The following is a 21,770-nucleotide window of genomic DNA, read 5'->3' as shown; positions in this document are numbered from 1 at the left end:
AGCTTAACTTGCTGCTAAATATATACCACTCTGCCCTCAGTGAGGTTCGTTATCGTCTTATAGAACATTGTTAATGATGTGCCTCAAACTTATACATAGACTATAGGACTATTTTATTAATCTCGGATCCCAAGCATCTGGCGGTGTGTGTTCGTGCACGTATGTGTGTTTTGGGCGTGTGTGCGCGCAACTAACAGATGGCACAGTGTGCAATGAGCTGCTATGTGATAATTATGGAGCATGCTGGGGAAAGTGGGAAAAAAAAAAAAGAAGTGCTGATGAGTTTGGGACTGTGCGTGTTTATGTGTGAATGAGGCTGGGAGTGACGAAAGTGTGTTCCTGTGCGAAAGTGTGCGTGTGCGCCCTTGGTTGTGTTCTGTGTATGTGTGTGGGTGTATCAGGGTGTTGTCAGCAGCGAGGTGAAGGAGGAAGTGAACTTTTTCTGTGAAATCAGTGCACGTTCCCTGTTTAACTGCTACTCCTTCTATTGTTATTATCTTCTACTACTACTGCTGTATGAAAACGGGGGATAAAGAAGACAGGCAATTATTATGTTACAGGTAAAAGGCTTCAATAAACAGTATTATGAGTGATTTTAAGGTAATAGACCATAACTGTGGTGACATAATTCTCCGAAGAGAAAAAGAAAACAAACGTCTGAAGCTTTTTCTTTCGGAAATAATGAGTTAAACTTATGTACCAGTTACTGGATCATGACTGAGGCTCATGTAAAGCAGTGCCCCCACTAAATCTGCTTGTTTTTGAAATCTGAATTGTGCTGACTGTCCAGCAGCCAAGATTAGAAATGGAAATGTATTCCTCTGTGCCAGCTCCTGTGAGTCAGACTGTTAGAGCCCCAGTCTGTCTGCTGGAAAGGTCCTGGGAGCCCAAGCACCATTAATTCAAGTCCATCCTCCTGTCCATCCTTTTTCATCCTCTTGTTGCTGTCCTCTTACCCCTTCTGTTTTAGTCCAGGTCTCTTCAGGTCATAGAAACAGCTTATAGTAAGGGACAGCAAATAGCCTGCAGTCAAATCTCGTCCTCGGCGTAAACTTCTGCCCTTTTACAGGAAAACAGAAGTTTGGCTATGTTTCCGAAACGTAGCAGTATCAACCTAGAGCACATCTAAATCCATATGAAAAATAAAGGGAATGTATCCTCCAGTAACTAACAACCATGTATGGAGAGCAGACAGAGTATTTGGCTAAACGCTTGGTGTTTCAACATGTTTCAGTCCTTCCTTTTCTCGTGTCCTTTAGCAGAGGGGTGCTCCCTGCCATTCTTTACAAGAGGAAAGCAGATGTATTGTACTCTGCCACTAGTTCTTGCTGCCCGAGTGTCAGTGCAGTCAGACTCTCTGAGCACTCGAGTTCTCTGTTCTGAAGCCCTTATGAATTCACCTTCAAATGTTTCCTCGACCTTGTGATGTTTTGAATTGAGGTCAAAGAAAAGTGCTCGGGAAAAAAACATAGAGACACAATTTTTGGACTCTTCGACCGCAGAGCATACCCTGGTCCAGGTCTTGTGGTGGACAGCTCCTGGTGCTGAAAAATGGCCTTGTAGGGTTTCCAGATCAAAGCAAAACTAAACAAAACAAAACTAGTGCAACTCACAAAATATGGCAGCATGTTAAATCAGAAAGAAATCTCTCTTACATATCATGCTAAGGTGATGATGTTAGAACTGGCAAATTCAAAGTAAATTAATGATAATGATTAATGACACTTAGAGTATCTGGCTGCTTCTGTCACTTCTCAGTGCTAGTGGCAGCAGAAGTGCTGTCTTAAGTCAAGGTTGCTGTTAATGGATCCGTCCACATCTTTCACAGGTTAAAGTCTAGGTGAAAACAGATGCTTCCCTGTCCCAACACGTATAATGTAATATTATTCATAATTATGCTTTGATGTTTTCCTTACCTAGAATGAGTCACAGAGTCCGCCATGTGTTCCTGCCTTCATTCTGCAGTTTACTTTTATAACCCATCATTTAAATTCTTTTTTTTAATGATGGAGACATAGCCTGTTCATTGGCATTTTAAAAGCAACTTGATCACAATGAATTATATAATATAAAGAAAAAAAACTAGACTATACTATAGACTTTAATTATGTGATGTGATTTTAAGCAGAGAGCTTTTCATCACAATGCGGACAAGGATGTATATGCCTGACTTCTGTTATTGATGAGAATTTAAACTGTCTGCTATTCAAAGCTAAGGATGATATTTTAGAATGTGTTTTAAAATGACAGGTGCTCTCGAGGCATTATAGTGGAATATAGAAAGGGCGTCTTTAAAAAAAACTTAAGAAAAAAAGCAAACAAACCCCTTTTCCATCAGGTACTGATTTGGGCGTTGGTTGCCAAGGCAACTGCAGTGTCTAATTGCAGTGCTTATAAAAGTATGATCACCAAAATGGCATGGTAATGGTATGGTAATCACCTCAAAAGGCACAACACCTGCATAACATTCTTACTAAAACTGCACTTCAACCTGACTCTCATTATGTTGGATTGTGCTGTTTGATTACTTCATTATTTCTTTACAAGAGCGAGCGAATGTTAAAAAGGCCATAAAAAGGAAACGCTGTGGGGACAAAATACAATAAAATCTCCAAAATCGAGCTCCTGTTGTGTAGAAGAACACAGAACATTAATCAACATGAAATACTGACCGATCCTCTCGGCGAGACAGGAGCTTTAAATAATCAATAAAGTTAATCTGTTGTTCCTCGTGCACAAGTGCGCATGTTAAGGGGGAGATACACATATCGGCTCTGCTACTGGAGGATCGCTGCAGGTAATGTCATCTTTATTTTTCCTCATTAAAGACGGATTTCACCCACTTGCAACCGGCTATTAGCTAGAATCATATTTTTTTTATGACCGACCTTTTTTTGCACCCAGACTTTCTGCCGTTTAACTTGCAGAGGGGAGTTGGACACACCCTAGAGGCCTTGCTCATCCTTTTCTGTAATATGGTTTTTCCTCCCGTTGCCGTTTCACCTTCTCTACTTGAAATTGTTTCCCGCACGCCTACTTCTCTCTCTTCCCGAGCCAAAGCGAGACGTTTTCAACAAACATAGGCATTTGTCTCCAGAACGCATGTGCCTGCGTGTATGTTTGTGTGTGTGTATGTGTGTGTGTGTGTGTGTGTGTGTCTAGCACATGTCTGTGTACGTAGGCGTGTACTTCCATTCATAACGCAGGCTGAGCAGCACTCAGACAGGGTGAGTCCTGTGATGTCTACATCCATAGAGATGAGAAGGAAGAGGAGTGGCAGAGAGAATAAATGTTAGCCGTGTGAGTCATGAAGCGCACACGCACACACACACACACACACACACACACACACACACACACACACTTTCTGGTGACTCGAGAATGAATTAGTTGCTGGTGAACTGTTGAGCCTCTTCAAACATGCAGCTCTGTGCATTGCGGTATTGAAGTATCACATGGCAGACTTCACACTCAAATAACAGATTGGAACATTTGGACAAAAGTATCGCCCACTGATGATGATGTTTGAAAGCCATTACTGATCTTATGTGGCTGCTTTTTCGCAGCCTTCCTGCAATGAATCACAGTCAGAACCTTCAGACTCTCATCTAGGCGGTTTACTCATATCAGTGCTCGACATAATGGTTGATGTAAGCAGCAATTTTAAATAAGTCAGAACCCAGAAGCTCAAAAAACATGTTTACCTTTAATGAAGACTTAAAGACTGGCTTTCTGGTTGAAGTTTTACCAGATTTACCATTTACTAGTATTATTGTAGTTCTGTGGAAATCATAGTTCTCCGATGCTGCCATATTGCTTAATTGTTGATCAGGTGAAAACAATAAATATCCAGTAGTAGTGTAATGTCAAGCTTGTCCAGCCTCATAACACTTACTAAGGGGTTGGGACCCAGCTGAATCCAAGTTGAGATTTTATGATTACAAAGACAGGGTCACATTGCAAAAACAGTTTAACTGGGTTCAGCTTTTGCTCCTACACTGGCTTATCAACACATGCACATATTCCTGCTACATGATGCAAACTTGCAGCTACAGTTGAGTAATGTCAATAGGCAAAGTCCACTGTTTACTACAGGTGATGACAATCTATGACAGATATCCAGAATATCCATTCGTTGTGGCTTGTCCATTGAAAGTCTTTTAACTGCACTGCAGTGCCTGATTCTGTTTCTTTCATTTGGCTGATTTACTCTTTCTTCAAAACAAATTAACAAAACAATAGGAATTATAATGTGAGGTCAAAGACTGTACCAACTGTGTCCCGTTCTATAAACATGTTCGATGAAAAAAGTCCCGCCCCCGCCTTCTATCACACATTTGATTAATCACATTAAATCCAAAAATAATTGCGCAGAATATAAATCTGACATTTGTCAAAACCTTATCTCATTAAGTTAGCACATTCTGAGAGTATAATTTGCAAACAACACAAAACTGTTCTAACCCCATTAACTTTAATATTCTTTGTTGAGCACCACGGAGAACCAAACCCCATGGACAATCACTTTGTGTCGACTACACATTCAGGAAATGTAAATACTAAGGCTACATTCACCAGGTGCCTAGAGAAAGTGAGAGTATTTTTCTCAAGAAACACTATCAAACAGTCCTCAAAAAGTACCTGTACCGTGAGATGTTGGTCTAGCTCTTAAACACCTGATTCAATTAGGAGCCACACATTTTCAGAACTGCGCAACAGGCTCAGGTGTGCAGACCTGGAGTGGTTAAAGAACACCGTGGTGTTCCTGACACACTAAGAGCGATGCTGTGATTGAAGTCAGATATATGCTGCGATTCAGTCCACCGGGACTCGAGGACATCCTTTCAAGCACATTCTCAAACCGCCCTCTTCACTTTTTTGTTTACATATGCCGACACTGCTCTTCGTTCTTCTCTGTGGGCTTCTTTTCTTTAGAATGATTTGTTTACCCACAATTCCCCTGGGTAATTAGTGCTGTGATAATAACTGTTGTTGAAAACAAACACACCCACTCAGTGAGCAGTGCACACAAACGCACACACACAAATACACACGAATAGGCCGAATGAAAAACAACTTCCTTGAGCTTAGTCGTGTTAAGTGACATTACAAGGGGAGCGACTGTTCCCCACATTTACGCGGAGGGGACCGAATCTCAAAGATGCTCCCACATTTATTTCTAGTTAAACACAACATTGTATGTCGAACCAAAAAATGATCCTGTTAAAATGCAATTCAGGAGATGGAAAAAACTGACATCGCAATATTTTTCTAAAGTTCCTCACAGGACACTGATTGGTTCAAACACTGTTTGCTTGGCCATAGGTCCATAGCTTGAAGCCTAGCAAGATGGATCGCTGAGGTCCTATGATCACGTAATCTCACAAATCCACCTGCCTCGCAAGGTAAGACAAAGAGCTCAAGGTCTCGAAATCCCAATCTGATCAAGCATCTGTGAGACATGCCAGAACAAGTCCGATCCAAGGACTCAAGGTTTCCCAGCAGAACATTGCACTGTAGCATGTCAATCAGTGTGGTGGCTGATCACTGTAAAGGTAGCAGTACACCAGTCTTTCTTTAGGCCATGGGTCTGGTCAGCTCGGTCACAGGCCTGAACTCTCGCTCTTCCATCAGAGTGGATCATAATGTCACTCATCAAGCTCTGTGCTACCAGGCATGTTACTGATTGTCTTTGGTAAATTACAACAGAGACAGAGAATACACTGGAACAGTACTCAATTGATCAACAGTTGATTGTTATACTATGAATGTGCATCTACTGGGAAGCTCCCAGTGGCCAGTAATCAAGCTGTGGTAGCAATGGGCAGCTCTCGTTGCCAAGTGTTGTTATTAGTGAAGCCTTGTGCTGTGCTCGGAGTTGAGATTGCTTTTCACACTCTGTTTTTCAGCCTCTTATTTGAGGTCTATAATGAACAAGGGGCAGAGTGCTGCCTGTATCAATTTAGTATGTTTCAGAGCAGGGTGTTCAACATGTTAATGGGCTCCTCTCCATCTGATTACGGCTTTCTGTAAGACAGGCTTGGATGCATGAATACATGTAATCCAGCAGATAATAATGTGCACGTGTGTGTGCAGCGTGTTCACTTCCACCGAATCTCGGCAGAGTGCGGAGAAATGACAGACTGACAGAAAGAAGAGCAATGAGAGAAACACTAAGATAAGAAAAGGGAGAGAGAGAGAGAGAGAGAGAGAATCCCCTGCTGTTTTTCCAATCAGGAGGCGTCGTCCTCCTCACTGGGTGATTTATTCTCTCTCTTCTCCTTCATGTCCCAATTCTCAAACCCACCCACCCCACCCCACCCTTGCATTTGTTTCATTCATTCTTTCTCTCCGTCTTCGTTCTGTGGGCAGCTTGTGAACACGTGCTTATGTAGAAATGACGACCGAAATACATTCAGGGCAGGCAGTGTTGTTAAAATGACTCACCTGTAAATGCTGAGGTTCTGCTCCAAAGTCATTTTCACAGTTCAGTTTTTCGTTTTTCTCGATTCGGCCGGGAAGACTTGTTTCTCTGTTAGACGAGGCAGACAGACACCTTGTCATCAAACATATTTTTTTTTAGCAGCATTAAATGATGTATGACCTCACCGACCACCATTAATAAGCGCCTCGCACTGCTCTCTGCAAAGATCATCCTTCTGAACAAATGATCCAGCAGGTCAAGACTAAATACGGTATATATTAATAACTTAATTCAATCCAGGAGCGAAAGATATTAAGCTTGTCAGAGAACAACCACTCTGTTAATACCAATCAAAGTTACCAAAGGAGAACATTTGATTCGCGGCGGAGCCTTTTGTGTGTGTGTGTGTCACTGACATTGCCAATAAATAGAGAATCCATTCATTATAACCTGTCTTGTTCATTTAGTCACATTTTATATCCCAGCAAGCCCTCCTGCGCCTCCCTCCATTCATCCCCTAGAGCCACAAGTGTATGTTTGTGTGTGTGCCAGTGTCTGATCCCCTTGCAGCTGGTGCCTCCCAACCCTCCCTTTAATAAATGTCTTTCTATGTTAGCATGGTAGAGCATGACATATAGCACAATATGTTAAATTACCAATGCAGGTGTGCGTGTTTGTGTGTGTGTGTGTGTTTATGTTTGTGTGTGTGTTTTTCTTTTGCTCTTGCAGCCCCCCCCCCCCCAGCACACACACTCCAACCCACCCACTGACCCCTCCCTCTCAGCGCTGGTTGGTTGCCACGGCTACAGTGTCGCCTCTCTTCCTCATGTTGCTATGAGACTCGGACCGACAGACCTGAGCTGAATGACAATGTGTCTGTGGCTCTGGCAAGAGGCCCAAAACAACCAATAAGAGACGGTCTAGACAAACACTTCCCCAATCTGGGGTCTGGGGACCTCAGGTTGATTGTCTGGGATGGCAGGAGCCTCCTCAGCCATTTGAGGAGGAGTTTATTAGCACTTTTTTCATTTCCTCATCGTTTGTCTCAGTGAGAAAATGTGCCAGTCATTGTCTGTTAAATGATTATGAGGGTGATAAAAACATTGCCCAAGTAAAAAAAAGTTCCTTGTTATACAAAGGGAGATAATGATAATATTCATATATATAATTCATACATATATATCAACAATGGATCAATGAATATGAGCAATTTGAAAAGTGCCTCATCTAGTGACAAACCCGCTCCCCCCGTCGATATAAAGTCTTGCTGTAAGGTAACCAGAACACAACAAAAACGATAGGCTGCCAATGATAACAATAGCATCACGCTACAGCAACAATCATCTAATGATACATCGTGATATCTGCCTGACTGAAGAATACAAATCTTTCTGAAAAAGGCAAAATACAGGAATTCTATATTTATTCACTGCATTGTGGTGTCCATTTCACATAATTTGACACCAACTGAGATGAAACAAGTAAATAAAGTCTCTGCTTAATGCCTCTTTATCGCACTGCAACTTGTCCATATCCGCGTGGGTCATCATTTCAATGTTAAATTATACAAAAATTGGTGCGATGTTGATTTGCTAGAAAGCACCACAGTGCCAATGACAGACACGGAAGTGTTCAACAACAATCTCGATAGACAATGTAATTATATAGCAAAATGCAATAGATTTGTCAATATTTGACATTGTTTCATTAACTACATTATTATTAAACTAAGCAAAAAGTTCCAGGGATTAGTTGATCATTATTAACTGCAGTTCTAATAGGGTAGTTTAGTAAGTAAGGGATAATGTATAGAACAGCGGTCACTATCAGGAAAATCAGTCCCGACAGGACGAACCGGTTTGATTCGGACTTATTTTCCCGATAGTGACCGCCGTTCTATACATTATCCCGCTTATTACACGGTTACTTGCCAACGCGAAAGAAAACTTGACACAGGGTGTCTTTTTACAATTTATTTGTTACCGTTCACAGTGTTTTTCAGCAGAGAAATATAGTATGCCAAACCGACACCGTTTCGCTTCTCCCTCTTCGCTGCTTTCCTCTCTTTTTCTTTTCTTGACCACTGACGACAACTCAGCCTTTTGCCAAGAGTTGAATCACCGTATTTTCCAAGAATATTAAAGTTAATGTGAAACTCATCCATACTAGTGGCCTAGGAGTACGTTTTTTCCAATATGAAGTAGACTACAGACCAGCTGACGTCGCTTAGCGACCGAAGACGCTGGGGTGATAAGTGACCGGACTACTTGCGGAGTGCTACGAAATACGTGAATCGGAGGCCAAAAGGTCACTTTCCTTGACGACGGTCAAATATGCTTAGCAGCGGTCAATTATACGAAAATAATTATACGAAAATAATTGACTGCCGAACGTTGGGAAGGCCCATTCAAGTGAATGGAGCATTCTACAGCATTAAGAAGAGCCGTGTAATAACATAAAATGCTGTGTTGACATCAGGTAAAAAAACAGAACACTGGCAAAAATAAGGTACACTACAGAATAAATCTCAAAGCAACAATACATCTAATCTTACACTAGCAGGTATGGTCTTTTTAGATTTTGGTAGCACTTTATAATAACCATCATTAAGTGGCATATCTTTAGTTGATTAACCTTAATCCATAGTTATTTTACTGTTAACTAACGATGACATGCTTTATAAACTATGTAATAAAGCCATTGTTTATTGAAAAGGTTGGACTGATGTTTATGATACTATGGAAATGTTGAATAAATACTGTGTAGTTCATCTAACAGTGAAATAGTTAATCTGCTATCTGCTTTCTTCTGCTCTAAACCATCATTATTCTACCAGCATTTCAAAATCAATGGTCAATATCATGAATATCACTGACCTGAGCTTCAGCTCTGCGATGCAGATTTTGCAGGAGAAATTGCACTTCGCTGATATCACAATTTTGGGAAACTTCTCAGACCACGTCAATTCCAAACCCCCCCCAAAGGGCCTTTTATGTCAGGCTGCCACTTTCACTTGCTGTGACTCAGTAGTGCAAGCGGACACCAGGGAGAGATGATTTCTCTCCCAGTAAGAATAACACCTTGACTCTGTGCTGAAATATGCTCTGCTGGAGGTGCTGGCAGACATAGAAAAGAGTTTTGACACATAACAGCAGAGCTGATGTGGGTGGGAGGGTGAGGTGTTTGGGGCTTTGTGTCTCTAGAATCAATACGCTTTTTTATCTGTTCAGTTTGTTATTCATGTTCTTACAGACAGTGTCAGGGGAGAATGACACTGGTTACAGCAATGTTTCATTTACAAAGTCCTGGGCTGCTCCTCCCTGTATGATTCTGTTACAGCTTATATCAGATATCTGACCAGAAAATTCTAGTTTTGTGTGAAAGGATTTTCTCAACAGGTTTCATTGCTGACTCATTTTACCAGCCTGTTCTAATGGAATGGCATAAACGGCACCCCAATTCTAAGAACATTTTGGATGTCATGTCACGCTTTTAGGCTGTTCAGAGGACATTTAAAGCAACAAAATCTTAACTTTATGATGAAAAATAGTAGATTGTTGAGTCTCATATCCTGGAAAAGAGACTCAACAACAGCCATCTTTCTCCAGCAATCATATGGCTGTCATCATCATAGTCAGGGGTCCCTCATCGTCAAAGTAACATTGATAAACTCATGGTTAACTTTGTCGAGGAGTCACAGTTAGGTTAGTTATGGCATCAAAACTACTTGGTTTACAGGTCTCCTCGATGAAAGTCCTGTTTGAACCCTTCATCTACCCCGACCTCCTCCATATGCAAAATATCTGGATCTTTCTTCTATCTGACATGACATTTTTTGGGTTAATTTGAGTTGCAGCACCTAAATGGTTTTGCCTTGGGTAGGCTTGAAAGGTACACACATATGGAAGTGCAGTACCCGCTGTAGGTGACAATGACAAGGGCAGGGTAAAAGGTCGCAGGAAGCGTCAGAGGACTAAGGCTTTGAGCCTGGTTAGAAGCAAGTAGTTGATTATCACGGTTTGAATAACGACACCATGATGTTTTCCTAAACCTAACCAAGTAGTTTTGTTAGCTAAACCTAACCAAGAAATGATGGTGCTTTTTTTTTTAAGTGTTGCTACATGTTTGATATTGCTAACTTAAAGTGAAACTCGAGCCAAAATGAAACCAAGGCTCTTTTGTGAATGTATATGAGTCAAACCTTTGTGTAAAAGCATAGTTATGATGAAAGAAGCATTTTTAAGATTTACTGTATTTTCGTTTTCGGGTCAAACTCATTTTCAATGGGAGTCCTTGGGGCAAGTTGGCGATAGCATCAAAATAGCTATTTTTAAAACACTTAGAAGGCTCGACACAACATGAAACTTTGCTTGTAGTATCACCAGGGTCTCTACACACGAACACGAGCATTGGAAACATTGTTTGTGTACACAGAGTTTACTAAAAAGAGAGTTTTTTTTGCGAAATGTTTTCTCTGACGTACAAAAGTCACAAAAAATCGATTAAATGTATGTAAGCTGAGGTTTGAAAATATACACTGCAGCTTAATGACAAACAACCACAAATAAAGTTGAATAATACAAGTGACTTGTCTTTCTGTCTCCCCAGGAACTGTTTACAGCAGAGTGTAAGTTTAAGGAGTCGGTGTTCGAGAACTACTATGTGATCTACAGCTCTATGCTCTACAGACAGAAGGAGTCGGGCCGGGCCTGGTTTCTGGGCCTTAATAAAGAAGGACAGGCCATGAAGGGCAACAGGGTCAAAAAGACCAAACCAGCTGCACACTTCCTGCCTAAACCTATAGAAGGTAATTTATGCACTCATGAAGCAATATTAATTCTATTAGATTTTGCTTAATTTTTTTAAATTCCATTTTTGGTTGTGGAAAAGATTCCTTTTTTTCCAAAATACACAGATGTTGCAGATGTTTTCTTCATTTTTTCAGCTTTATTGGATAATAGATTAAAGTTGCACCTTCTCCTCCCCTTCTTTGTTTCTTTCACTCATTAATCCTCTCCTTATCTTCTCTTCAATCCCTTATCCTGTATACTTTCTTTACCTTTCTTCTGCTCTTCCCTCCTCTTTCTTTCACCAATCCTGTATCCCTTTTTTGTGTCTCCTTGACCCAATGTCGCTTTATCTCCTCCATCCCTCCTCATCACCACCTACCATCGTCCTCTTCTCTCCCTCGCCTCCTCTAGTCGCAATGTACCGAGAGCCTTCGTTGCACGACGTAGGGGAGGCGGTGCCTAAACTCGCCGGGGGCCCGCCTTCAAAAAGCACAACCAGCGAACCCGTGGTCATGAATGGCGGCAAACCAGTCAGCAAACCCGACAAGGAGGAGACATAACCCCGCCCCCTGCTTTTTACCCCGCCTCTGACCACACCAAAGGCCAGAAACAGCCACAGACTTCGCCCCACTGCTTTGCTCTCAAAACAAACTGCAAGAAAAGTGAACTGAACCAACAACAGCTCGAGTTCTGACTGGTGGCAGTGGGGCCGCACTTCCCAGCCTAACCTCTCTCCCTATTGGACGGTGTTGTGGGACGGGGCCAGAAGGACAGAGCGCTGCTGCTGGTGGCGGGGGAAGAGGAGGACGAAGAAAATAAAGCCAGGCCGATGCCAGCCACATATTTTGGAACTGGGGCAGTGGCATGCCCTCGCACGGGAGGCAAAATGACTTCCTGAAAAGATAAAGAAAACAAAGAAAAAACAGAAAACAAATGTCGTCTTCACCGGTATTTTTCTGTGACAATCTGTAAGGATGAGGCCCCCCTTTTTTTCCTCTTCTAATAGTCTAATTGTTTTCTGTTGCCAGGTATGCTTGTTGGCGGCCACAGACGTACACACACAAACACATGCACACAACTCCCACGCAAAAAATCGACCACCTGGATTCGATCTGTGAGTAAGTAAAAAAAAAAAAAAACTGATTAAAAACATCAGCAAACATTGGGCGAAGAGAGCACTTAAAACCCCAAACACTGATCCTTCAGTGGGTGCTTGGTCATCGATCAATTAAGATTTGGCAGAGGACAATTTGTACTAAGCTTATAGTGTACATGAAAATGGCCCTGTGCACACATCTTATAACCCGTCCCCTTGATTTCAATAACATACAATAGCTGTTATAAACAAGGAGGTTCTTATTTGACACCACATAGCTTAAAGCATGTTTGTCTTCTCAGTGTTTCTTTATTATCTATGTGTTAGGTGGTTTATTATTCTGCACACAGAGCACTAGTGATTATCAAGCTAGATTGTTGTACAGACTATTTTAGTCTCCTTGTCTAACAAGTTTTTTTTTGTTGTCCCTTGTACGAACACTACGATTTCCACATCGCTGACAAGCGTATAGGTCAGGAGAGGAGATCAACTGTCAGATGAAGAGTTCTGGCATCAGTTTGCTTAAATTAGCGTGGCTAAGTGCTGAAACGTGAACAATTTCCCTGTTTGTAGCAACGTGGAGTATACAGGAGGCATGCTGGTGTTCAATGAACATGGTAGCAGTCAGTGTTTACATGGAATAGCAGATATTGTAGACTGAGGTTTGACAGAGGGAAGGTCAAACCTCAAGAACGGTCCGGTGACGTTCTCAGTTTTCATCTCTGTTGCTTCCCCAAGTACTTGAAATTAAAGGTAGGAATGAGGGTAATAGTGAACAGGGTAATAATGTTAAAGCCACTATGTGTAGAATATTAACATTTCTTACTTCACTGCCCTGTGGTACTTTCAAAAAAGGCACTGTGGTAGACAGAAAACAGTCCACTTCGCCCCCACAGATCGGAACAGGATCCGGGGACTAGAGATCTTTCAGTCCAACTACAGACGTATCATCAGTAGAAAGTACTGAAGAAAATACATACATCCGTATGTAACATTATAAGATTGTTGATATACGTTACTGTGCCAGTTCCATTGTACTGGTAATACACAATTAATTTCAGGGTCCCTTCAAAAAGCCTTCAGATAAATCTGAATTAACGGGAGAGGAAATAAGTCAAAAATTAAGTTCTGTGGCACAATGTGTATGCCTTTTTGTTGAAATGTTAGAAAATTTCACCTCATTAAGTAACAGTTTTTAAATTTAACCATCTGAAAGGCTGCTCAAAGATCACACCTTTTAGTTCAGGTACTGACAACTTATAGGTAACGAGGGATGGAGTCATTCCTACGTATATGGGCCCTGTCTTAGCAAGTTCCTATGTACCTAGGTTCCCATTTTGCCAAGGTCCTATATTCCCAAGATCCTATATGTTCCCAGGGTTCTATGTTCCCTGGGTCCTATGTTCCCAGGGCTCTATGTTCCCAGGGTCCTATGTTCCCAGGGCTCTCTGTTCCCAGGGTCCTATGTTCCCAGGGCTCTCTGTTCCCAGGGCTCTCTGTTCCCAGGGCTCTATGCTCCCATGGTTCTGTGTTCCCATGGTTCTATGCTCCCATGGTCCTATGTTCCCAGGGCTCTAAGTTCCCAGGACTCTATGTTCCCAGGGCTCTATGTTCCCAGGGTTTTATGTTTTTGGGACATGTGTTTTAGGGTCCTATGTTCCCGAGGTCTTGTGTTCCTCAGATTTATATGCTGAACAATGGGAACATGACAATAGGTCCTATGCTCCCTTAGCTTAGGACCCTGGGAGCAAGGACATGCTCCCCAAGGGAAACCCTGGTTTCATCTTAACAGTTAATTATGTGTTTTTAATGCAAGCTTAATCAACAAAGTAACTAATTAATAAAGTTAAAAAACGAATAGCTAATGTCAGTATTTTTCTCTGAGATGTAGTGGATTAGATTATAAAGTAACATGAAATGGAAATACTCAAGTGCAGAATATTGCTGAAGTACAGAAGCTGAGTAAAAATCAGCATGTGGTTACTGTATGTTCCCCCACTAAATGAAAACCTGTGGTTCCCTCTAGATGATCCGATTGGATCAGCGTGATCACATGCAAATTCATTGCAGGAACAGGTTGTTTTTAGTACACATCAGTGTTTCCCCTCGGATGGAGCTGTAGCAGTGGAGGTGTAACCCTCATTCTTTATGTACGTTTGCAAAGTGCGCTGTAAAGTACATATGAGGTGTGATGACCAAGTGTTCTTAACTCATTTGAAAATATGAACCTGCAGGGGTGAAAATCCAATATCAACTTCCGGGGGCACGGCTACACAAATTTCGGAGTTGGACGCCGAAATTAAATGCTGCAACTCCGCCCGCTCTTGTCACCCTGCTTGCTAAGGAAAAATACATTGCTCCCGTCACCAGAAACAGTAGTTCTAATTGATCTGTGACATATCGGAGAGGCAAATTATATGTTTCCCATGATGGGGGTTGTGCCACCCCAGTCCCCCGGGGATCTACGCATATGTGATTTGACAAACAAGCTGTTATTTTATATGTGACCCCTATCACCCACTGGGTGACCATTTCCATCACCTGGGTGTGGCTAGCTAGTGGTGAGTGATTTCTTGAATTATTCATTCTTAACTCTCCTTTTAGATTGTACCTGCATCACCAGGTGTTTAATCAACAAGAGTGAATTAAACAAAAGTTAAATTGATAAAATAACTGTATGGTGATCTTTTATTAATGAATACTGTCGATTATCGATCATTGATTGTCGCTGATAGACAGCTGTCGTGCGTCACAGTGCCCCTCGCACACAGTAAGGCCTCCAGAATTAGGAGCAGTCGGCGCATGTGGAACACTTACTAACTTTACATCAACGTGGATCTTCCATGTTGTTTCATTCACAGATCTGTGTTTCCTGGCGTATAACTATCAAATGACTGCGTTTGCTGTAACTGTGCAATGTGCACGTGAGTCAGCAGGGCAGTTCTGCGAGAATGATAATCATCTACCCAGTGCTTATTGTTATAATTGTTGAGCTGACGTATTCAGGTAAGCGTAGTTTCTCATTTATATGCTTGATGCTTTACTCGTGTGTGTGAAATGGTAGATGTGATTAGTCAGTAGTGAGAAAAAAAATGCAACTTTAGATCCTAAAGTGAAATGACAGAGTCCTCTCCATTTCTAAGCTTTATCGACCAGTGTGTGGAAGCACAAAATAATAGTTTAGTTTCTAAAGTTAAAAGGAGGCGTACTCTCCTTTCCTCTCCGTTGATACGCTCTAATCCACACGTAATCCACAAAATACGGCCTAGGGTCAAGTTCCAGCCTGCGGACCGTCTTAGCCTTCCCCGTGACATCCTTAAAAATAATAAAACAGCCACCAAGAAACCAATAAGAGGCAGCACGTCAATGAATCTCAAGGTGAATGACTACAGTGAGTCTGCATTGGTGTTAAACTTGATTCCAACAGAGGGCCAAGTCTACATTTTGATTGGACAACAGGCCTCGAGTTGACATTAGTGGTTGTTGAAACGGAGACACGATTGATCTTCAACAAGCCACATTACAGATTCATCACGACTGACTGATACAAACCTGTCCTCTCGTCAAAACTGATATTTAACAAAAATAAAAAATAAAAATCAGCAATGGCAGTCCTGTTTCAGCAACCGAGGTGCGCTGCTGATAGGTGCGTATAGGGGAAACACTGCACATAGTGGCTTTAAACTAGCTGACCAATTAAATTGGGATGGCTACTAAAAAGTATTAGGAATGTGGTTTGTGTAGAAAATCACGAAAAACCACCAAAAACACATTGACACATGAAGCGTGCCGCCGAATCAAACGCGTTTGTGTCGAAACGAGGAGGCTACAAGGCAGAGAAACAAATGCCCTGAAACAAAACCAAACCAAATAGATCCCCATGCTTTGCCCTCTCACTGTGACAGTCAACATGGCACCGATCCGTTCTGGATTTGAGTCCTGTTCGACACCCAGGCTTTCTGTTTTTCTCGTCTTTCTTCGACGGCAGGACTCGACACCTATTAACTCCTTAGACGGTGCATTGTATCACTGAGGAGATATTGATACTGTGATCCCCCACATCATACCGCATTAGCGTTAGTGACAATGTAACAGAAATTGTGCATCTTTCTGCCTTTTGAATCCCAATTCTGGCCGGGAGCAACCACTTAGCATTTTAATCAGATCATTAAAACAGCATCACATTTGCTGACGACGAGTGACCTCCACCGACGTTACCGAAACTACAAAGAAACAACAAGATGAAGCGGTCGCCCTCGACAAAAAACAAGGCTGCATGATACATCCTCAGTCGTTGCATCCGACATCAAACAAGCCCCAGCCTCTGCAACAGGTGTGTGTCTGAGTAGCGGGCGAATACACTGTGCTGGTGTACACGAGTGAAGCCGCTCTAACGTGTTTAATGTTGGCCCACTGTGCAGCACAGAGGACACACTCCACAGCTGATCAGGCTGTGGAAAAAAGAACCACAAAGACAGCTCACAGTGTTTCTAATTGGCATTTCTCACATACAGCACATACTTCTCTCCTCCTCTGATCTCATTAGCTGCCTTTGTGTTCAAATATATGTCGCTGACAAGCTCACGCAGTTGAATGTGAACTTACCTAGTCTAATGTGCCCGTCCTTGACTACTGTTACGAAAGAAAAAGAATTTGATGAATCCAAAATGTTAATGAAATTTTTTTGTTTGTTTCTTTTGTGCATTTTTTTTGAATTTCTGTGCCACCAAACTGTAATTTTGATGCTGAAAAGTACATGTGAACTGTATAGGATCATCAGAAAAGTGTTATTATTGCTGGGCAGTACTGTAGATTGTTGCTATGTGAGTGCCTCTCATCCCTAGCCAAGCTCAAGATGTGAGATCCTGGCGAATGCTCAGCCTTCCCGGGGTCCAGCAGGGTTTACTCACGATTTCCAAATTCTCAAAGTTGCTCGACTTCGGCCGTCCTGTCTAACATCGCTGGCCAAGAGGGAGAAGTCTTTTGACCGTGTTGTGCTTGTCTCAAGTCAAAGAAATGTGGATGTAACATTTGTTGATGACTTGTTGTGTCACACTAGGGGTTACTCGCAAAACAGTGGGGAAAAAAAAGAAACCCTGACAATCAGGTCTGTAAATGTCCATTTTATTTTTGAATGTATTCCCTGTGTTGTTCTGTCTGATTCAGTTCTCACCCTCAAAGCATCAAAAATGAAATGCCCGGTCAGTGGCCCTATGCTTCTAAGTGTGTCCTGTAGTTACCCCTCCAGCATTATTTCTGGAGGCTCCCCTCTAGTATAAGAGCCAGTAAAGTTGGCGGGTGGTAAGTTGCATTGGTCATACATGTTTCTTCCCAGAAGAACGGAATCGAAGAAAGTGTGTGACAAAGTTGTTGAATGCTAAAACAACCTTGATATCAGTCCAAAAGTCATAATTTGGCCGACGCTAGGACAACAACAGCTTTCTCGCCAAGACACAGGCGTCTTGAGATAACGCGACAGTCGGCCTTCGTCTTCACTGTCTGGGCCCTAACCAGACGGTGCGTATTTATTTTCCTACATAGAGGGGTAAGTGGAGCGTCACAGTTGGAAGTTTAATGTCTCTGACCAAGCTGCTGAATTTGAAGCTGAGAGCGAGAACACGTTGAGAACCTTTGTAAGAAGCCACTTTAATTATAGTATAAAGGACAATGTTTTTGTACTTGCTCGAGCAACCATTAGTATAAACACTTGTTAGCAAGACTGTAGGACAGCAACTGCTATTCTCTTAGTGATTATCACGCAGCTAATTTGTCCTACACTCCTGGTAGAGGAAAAAGGTTGACTTAGTAGAGGAAACCAGATCGTCCTCTGTTCAGAAGCCCTGTGCTCGTTAGGTTAGCGGCAGGGCTCACATGCTGTGAGAGCAGCTACTGAAGATCTCTGGCACATTCGCAAGAATTAATAATGGTTGAGGCCAGAGGAAAAAGATGGCCTTGTTTCCTGGCTACTGACCAAAAACACTGCTACGATTGTGTTTCCAGGCCGGTAATCACAGGGCCTGTTTCAAACGACGGCGCAATTACTGTCAGCGTCTCCTGAGAGATTTCTCCCCACCGGTGGTTTCGCGCGGTACCAAGGCTACAATTACGAGATATCTAAAGGTGGGGCTTGAGCACAGGAAGAGAGCAGCTGATTTAATTAGGAGTGAGCAATCACAACAGCCTGGGTCACTTTTAATTTCCACATACAAGGACCACTCATGGCCTCGTGACAGGTACACATGTAGCCATCTTGCTTTGTCCTGTGTGAACCGTAGCTCTGAACTCAAACGTCAGAAAGGCACAAATGAAGACACAATAAGACGAACATGTATTAGTGACATGGCCACACTGGTACAGGTGCACTTTAGAGAAGCAGGAACATGTAATGGTTAGCACTGCACTCATGATGTAGCTCGTCTCCCTCAGGATTTCTTTACCATTTTCTATTTTGTCCCGTTCCACTTTATTCCTCTTACAAAAGACTGCCTTATTACATCGAATCTGAAACGAGACAGTAAATGCGCTCTCCTCCCAGCTGTTTCTTTTCTCGCACTCTCATCCAACACACACGCACGCACACACACACGCACACACACACCACAGCACACACTTTTCATCCTATTTTACTTTTCAATTATCCTTTGATCCCCAATCTTCTGTTCACTGTAACTATGCTAGCTTTCGCTCTCTGCTCGTTTTGTAATCATGCAGCCAGAGAACTCACTCCCACCTCCCTCCTCTTTTCTCTTTCACCTCCTCCCCCCCCCCATCCTCTGTTTGGACTGTTTCCCACTTGTTGCATGGTTTTAAAAGAGGAAAGCTGACTGGGGCTAATGCATGTGGTAATGTAGGAAATGTGTTATCAAAAACAATACAAACATTTACAGTGTGGCACCAGTTGGAGTTTGCATCTGGCTCATTTCTGTCGTCAGTTTATTGCACTGGTAGAGATGCAGCAGCCATATGATATTGTATTTCAGGCATAGTGTGTCACCATAATGAAGCAAAAGGAAGAATGAATAGAAATTACTTCATGTCACACGCTATCAGCGGAGCATCAATATTTAGTTCTGTCGGCTGAGAGTAGGAAAATTAAAATTACCAAACGAAAAAACAGAAACGAGTGTTTGCTTGATATCCCGCTGCCTCTTTCAACAAATGATGGATTGAGCTCAGGAAGTTATTTGAGATGCTTGTAGATGTTATCAGCCCGGATCAAGGACATTTATAATAATCTTGAACATACAAACACACCAGATGGTAGGGACTTATGAAGATGTTATGCAGGTGTAAAGTAACAAAAAAATTGAAAATGCACTGAAGTCAAAAGAAAAATGGTGCATGTTTTCTTCCTTGCGCACTGACAGGGTTGCACTTAGCGTCGTGGTTAGGAGCTGCACTACACCATTACTCGAGCTGTGTCATGTTGTGCATGCAAGTGCAAGTTCCCTCTTAAGTGAGGGTGCAAATTTAACACCAGGTAACTTATACTAACAGTGGGTTAATGTTGGGCTGGACCAAAGAGACTTGAGCTTCATCGTAACTATTCCAGTATAAAATCCAAACTAACCAAAATATTGTCGCAGAAAATGATGTTCTCACTTCCTGTGACCAATCAGTGAAAACCACTATTCTTAATGCAGTGTTTCTTACCATATTGTTCATGGCCAGTTGTCTTTGAACACTTTCTGATAGTGAAGGTGCATGTGGCTCAAAAATAATGTTATTATTACCGAACCACAATTAAAAAGGACAAAAACTAGGACATAGTGTCATCATCGGTGATTACTACTAGTATACAACCTTAAGCTACAATTAATGCAAAATAACATTGACATTGAGTGGTGAAACCGACAGTTACAACATGGCGTAACAGAATGGTACTTTTATTGTGGGCATTTGAAGTTGTAATGTTATACCAAACTCACAATAGAGTACATTGGAAAACTATTGTAAAAGAGTATTTTTAACCCTTTATATTTGCTAATACTACAACGCATGCAAACAGGCATGTGTTGAAAGTCAAGTTGCCAGCAAAAGAGTGAAGCTAACAGCTTTGCCAGCCCATAATGCTGTGTTGACATAGGTAAGGGTACTGTTACTATGGACCAAGAAAAAAACATATAATTATAACTCGCCCCTCTGCATCCTCCAAGTAATCCCACCTGTCAAACCGATATGCCATGCCAACCGCTACAACATTTCCAATGGTATTCCTGTAAGTTTTGGGAGCAGCTGTGCGACTAAAATGTCCCAAGTTCTAGAGGAAGACAGTGCCCATGTAAAGGTACATGTTCACTTTTTAAAGTGAGACTTGCACAAAAATGTGTGCAGACAAAATGTGTTTACAAGCTACATGAAGACGACACAGAGGACACATCAAATCCAATCACAACCTGCTGTATCTTGCTAGTGCAAACCGCGTCAACTATGAGCCAAAAGCAAAATTCACTGGAGCCTAACCTTAAAGGAGATTACTCTGCCTGTCAGTAAATGTACAGTTACCTTTACATACATATTATGCAAACAAGAGTGTGTCTGCACTGTACAGTTTGTGTCTAATCCATTGTATACACACAGAAAAACAATGATATTGAATAAAGGATTTATAGAAAGGAAGCGTGACTGGCGTGATTGTTTCAATGATTTATTTCACATCACTTTTCATCCAAGTCTAATCCATTAATTTTTTTATATGAACTAATCACAAATTGAAACCATTTATTATTCATTCCTGCTCTCACTTCTAAGTTACCAATGTCTGCTGTACCTTCAAGTATCACTCACACACACACACTCACACACACACACTTTGACAGACTTTGATCGGCAGAACGACAATAGACTGTTAAGCAACCTGAGCTCGGACATTTGCCAAAATAAAACCCTTAAAAGGTAAGTGCCATTGTTAAGTAGCTACTGGTTGTTTAAAGAAGCAATATTGTTTTTCATAAACTCTTATTTCGTCAGTAGCAAGCAGCACATATCATCTTACTAACTTCTTATTAACAGAAAGGGAGAAACCAAACAGTGATGGCGTAACCGGCTACAGGCACCAAGGTAAAATGAGCTCTGGGACAACCGACAGTCAGATTGTGTTTCTATCCTTTTGCCATTAACTATTAATCAGGTACGGTAGAACAGACTTTACGTAACAGCTAAACTATATTTAGCCTTGAAACAAACAGCATGCTGGGATGTTACCTGCTCCAGGTGTCCTGTGTTTGTGGCGGGTGTTGTCTTTTCATATCCTTTGGACTCACAACAATGATATCGCAGACGATCGATAGATGGGTATCATTCTTGCCATGCACAAGCCAACGCCAGTTTGCGGTTAACATTTACATGTATTTTTAGACACAGTATGACAACAAAAGTGTGTGTGTGGGGGGGGGCTAACCAAACTGTGACAGAAGGTTCAATACATTTGTCACTGGAACCCCTTCAGTGGTCATACAGG

General features: G+C 41.9%; 1 protein-coding gene across 2 annotated transcripts in view; it reads left to right on the top strand.

Moving 5' to 3' along the window:
* Nucleotides 1-20,929, top strand: part of LOC115577109 (fibroblast growth factor 14-like) — a 69,716-nt gene extending 48,787 nt beyond the window's left edge. For both annotated transcript variants that reach the window (XM_030409924.1, XM_030409926.1), the window contains exons 4-5: nt 11,033-11,231; nt 11,626-20,929. In XM_030409924.1, coding sequence (XP_030265784.1) covers nt 11,033-11,231; nt 11,626-11,774 — 348 coding nt within the window. In that variant the 3' untranslated portion in view covers nt 11,775-20,929. The remainder of the gene's footprint in view (nt 1-11,032; nt 11,232-11,625) is intronic.
* The last annotated feature ends 841 nt before the right edge of the window (nt 20,930-21,770 follow it).

The sequence above is a fragment of the Sparus aurata genome, chromosome 24 (genome assembly GCF_900880675.1).
Source record: "Sparus aurata chromosome 24, fSpaAur1.1, whole genome shotgun sequence".
NCBI classification, from domain to species: domain Eukaryota; kingdom Metazoa; phylum Chordata; class Actinopteri; order Spariformes; family Sparidae; genus Sparus; species Sparus aurata.
This window is presented reverse-complemented; position numbering and strand designations above follow the sequence as displayed.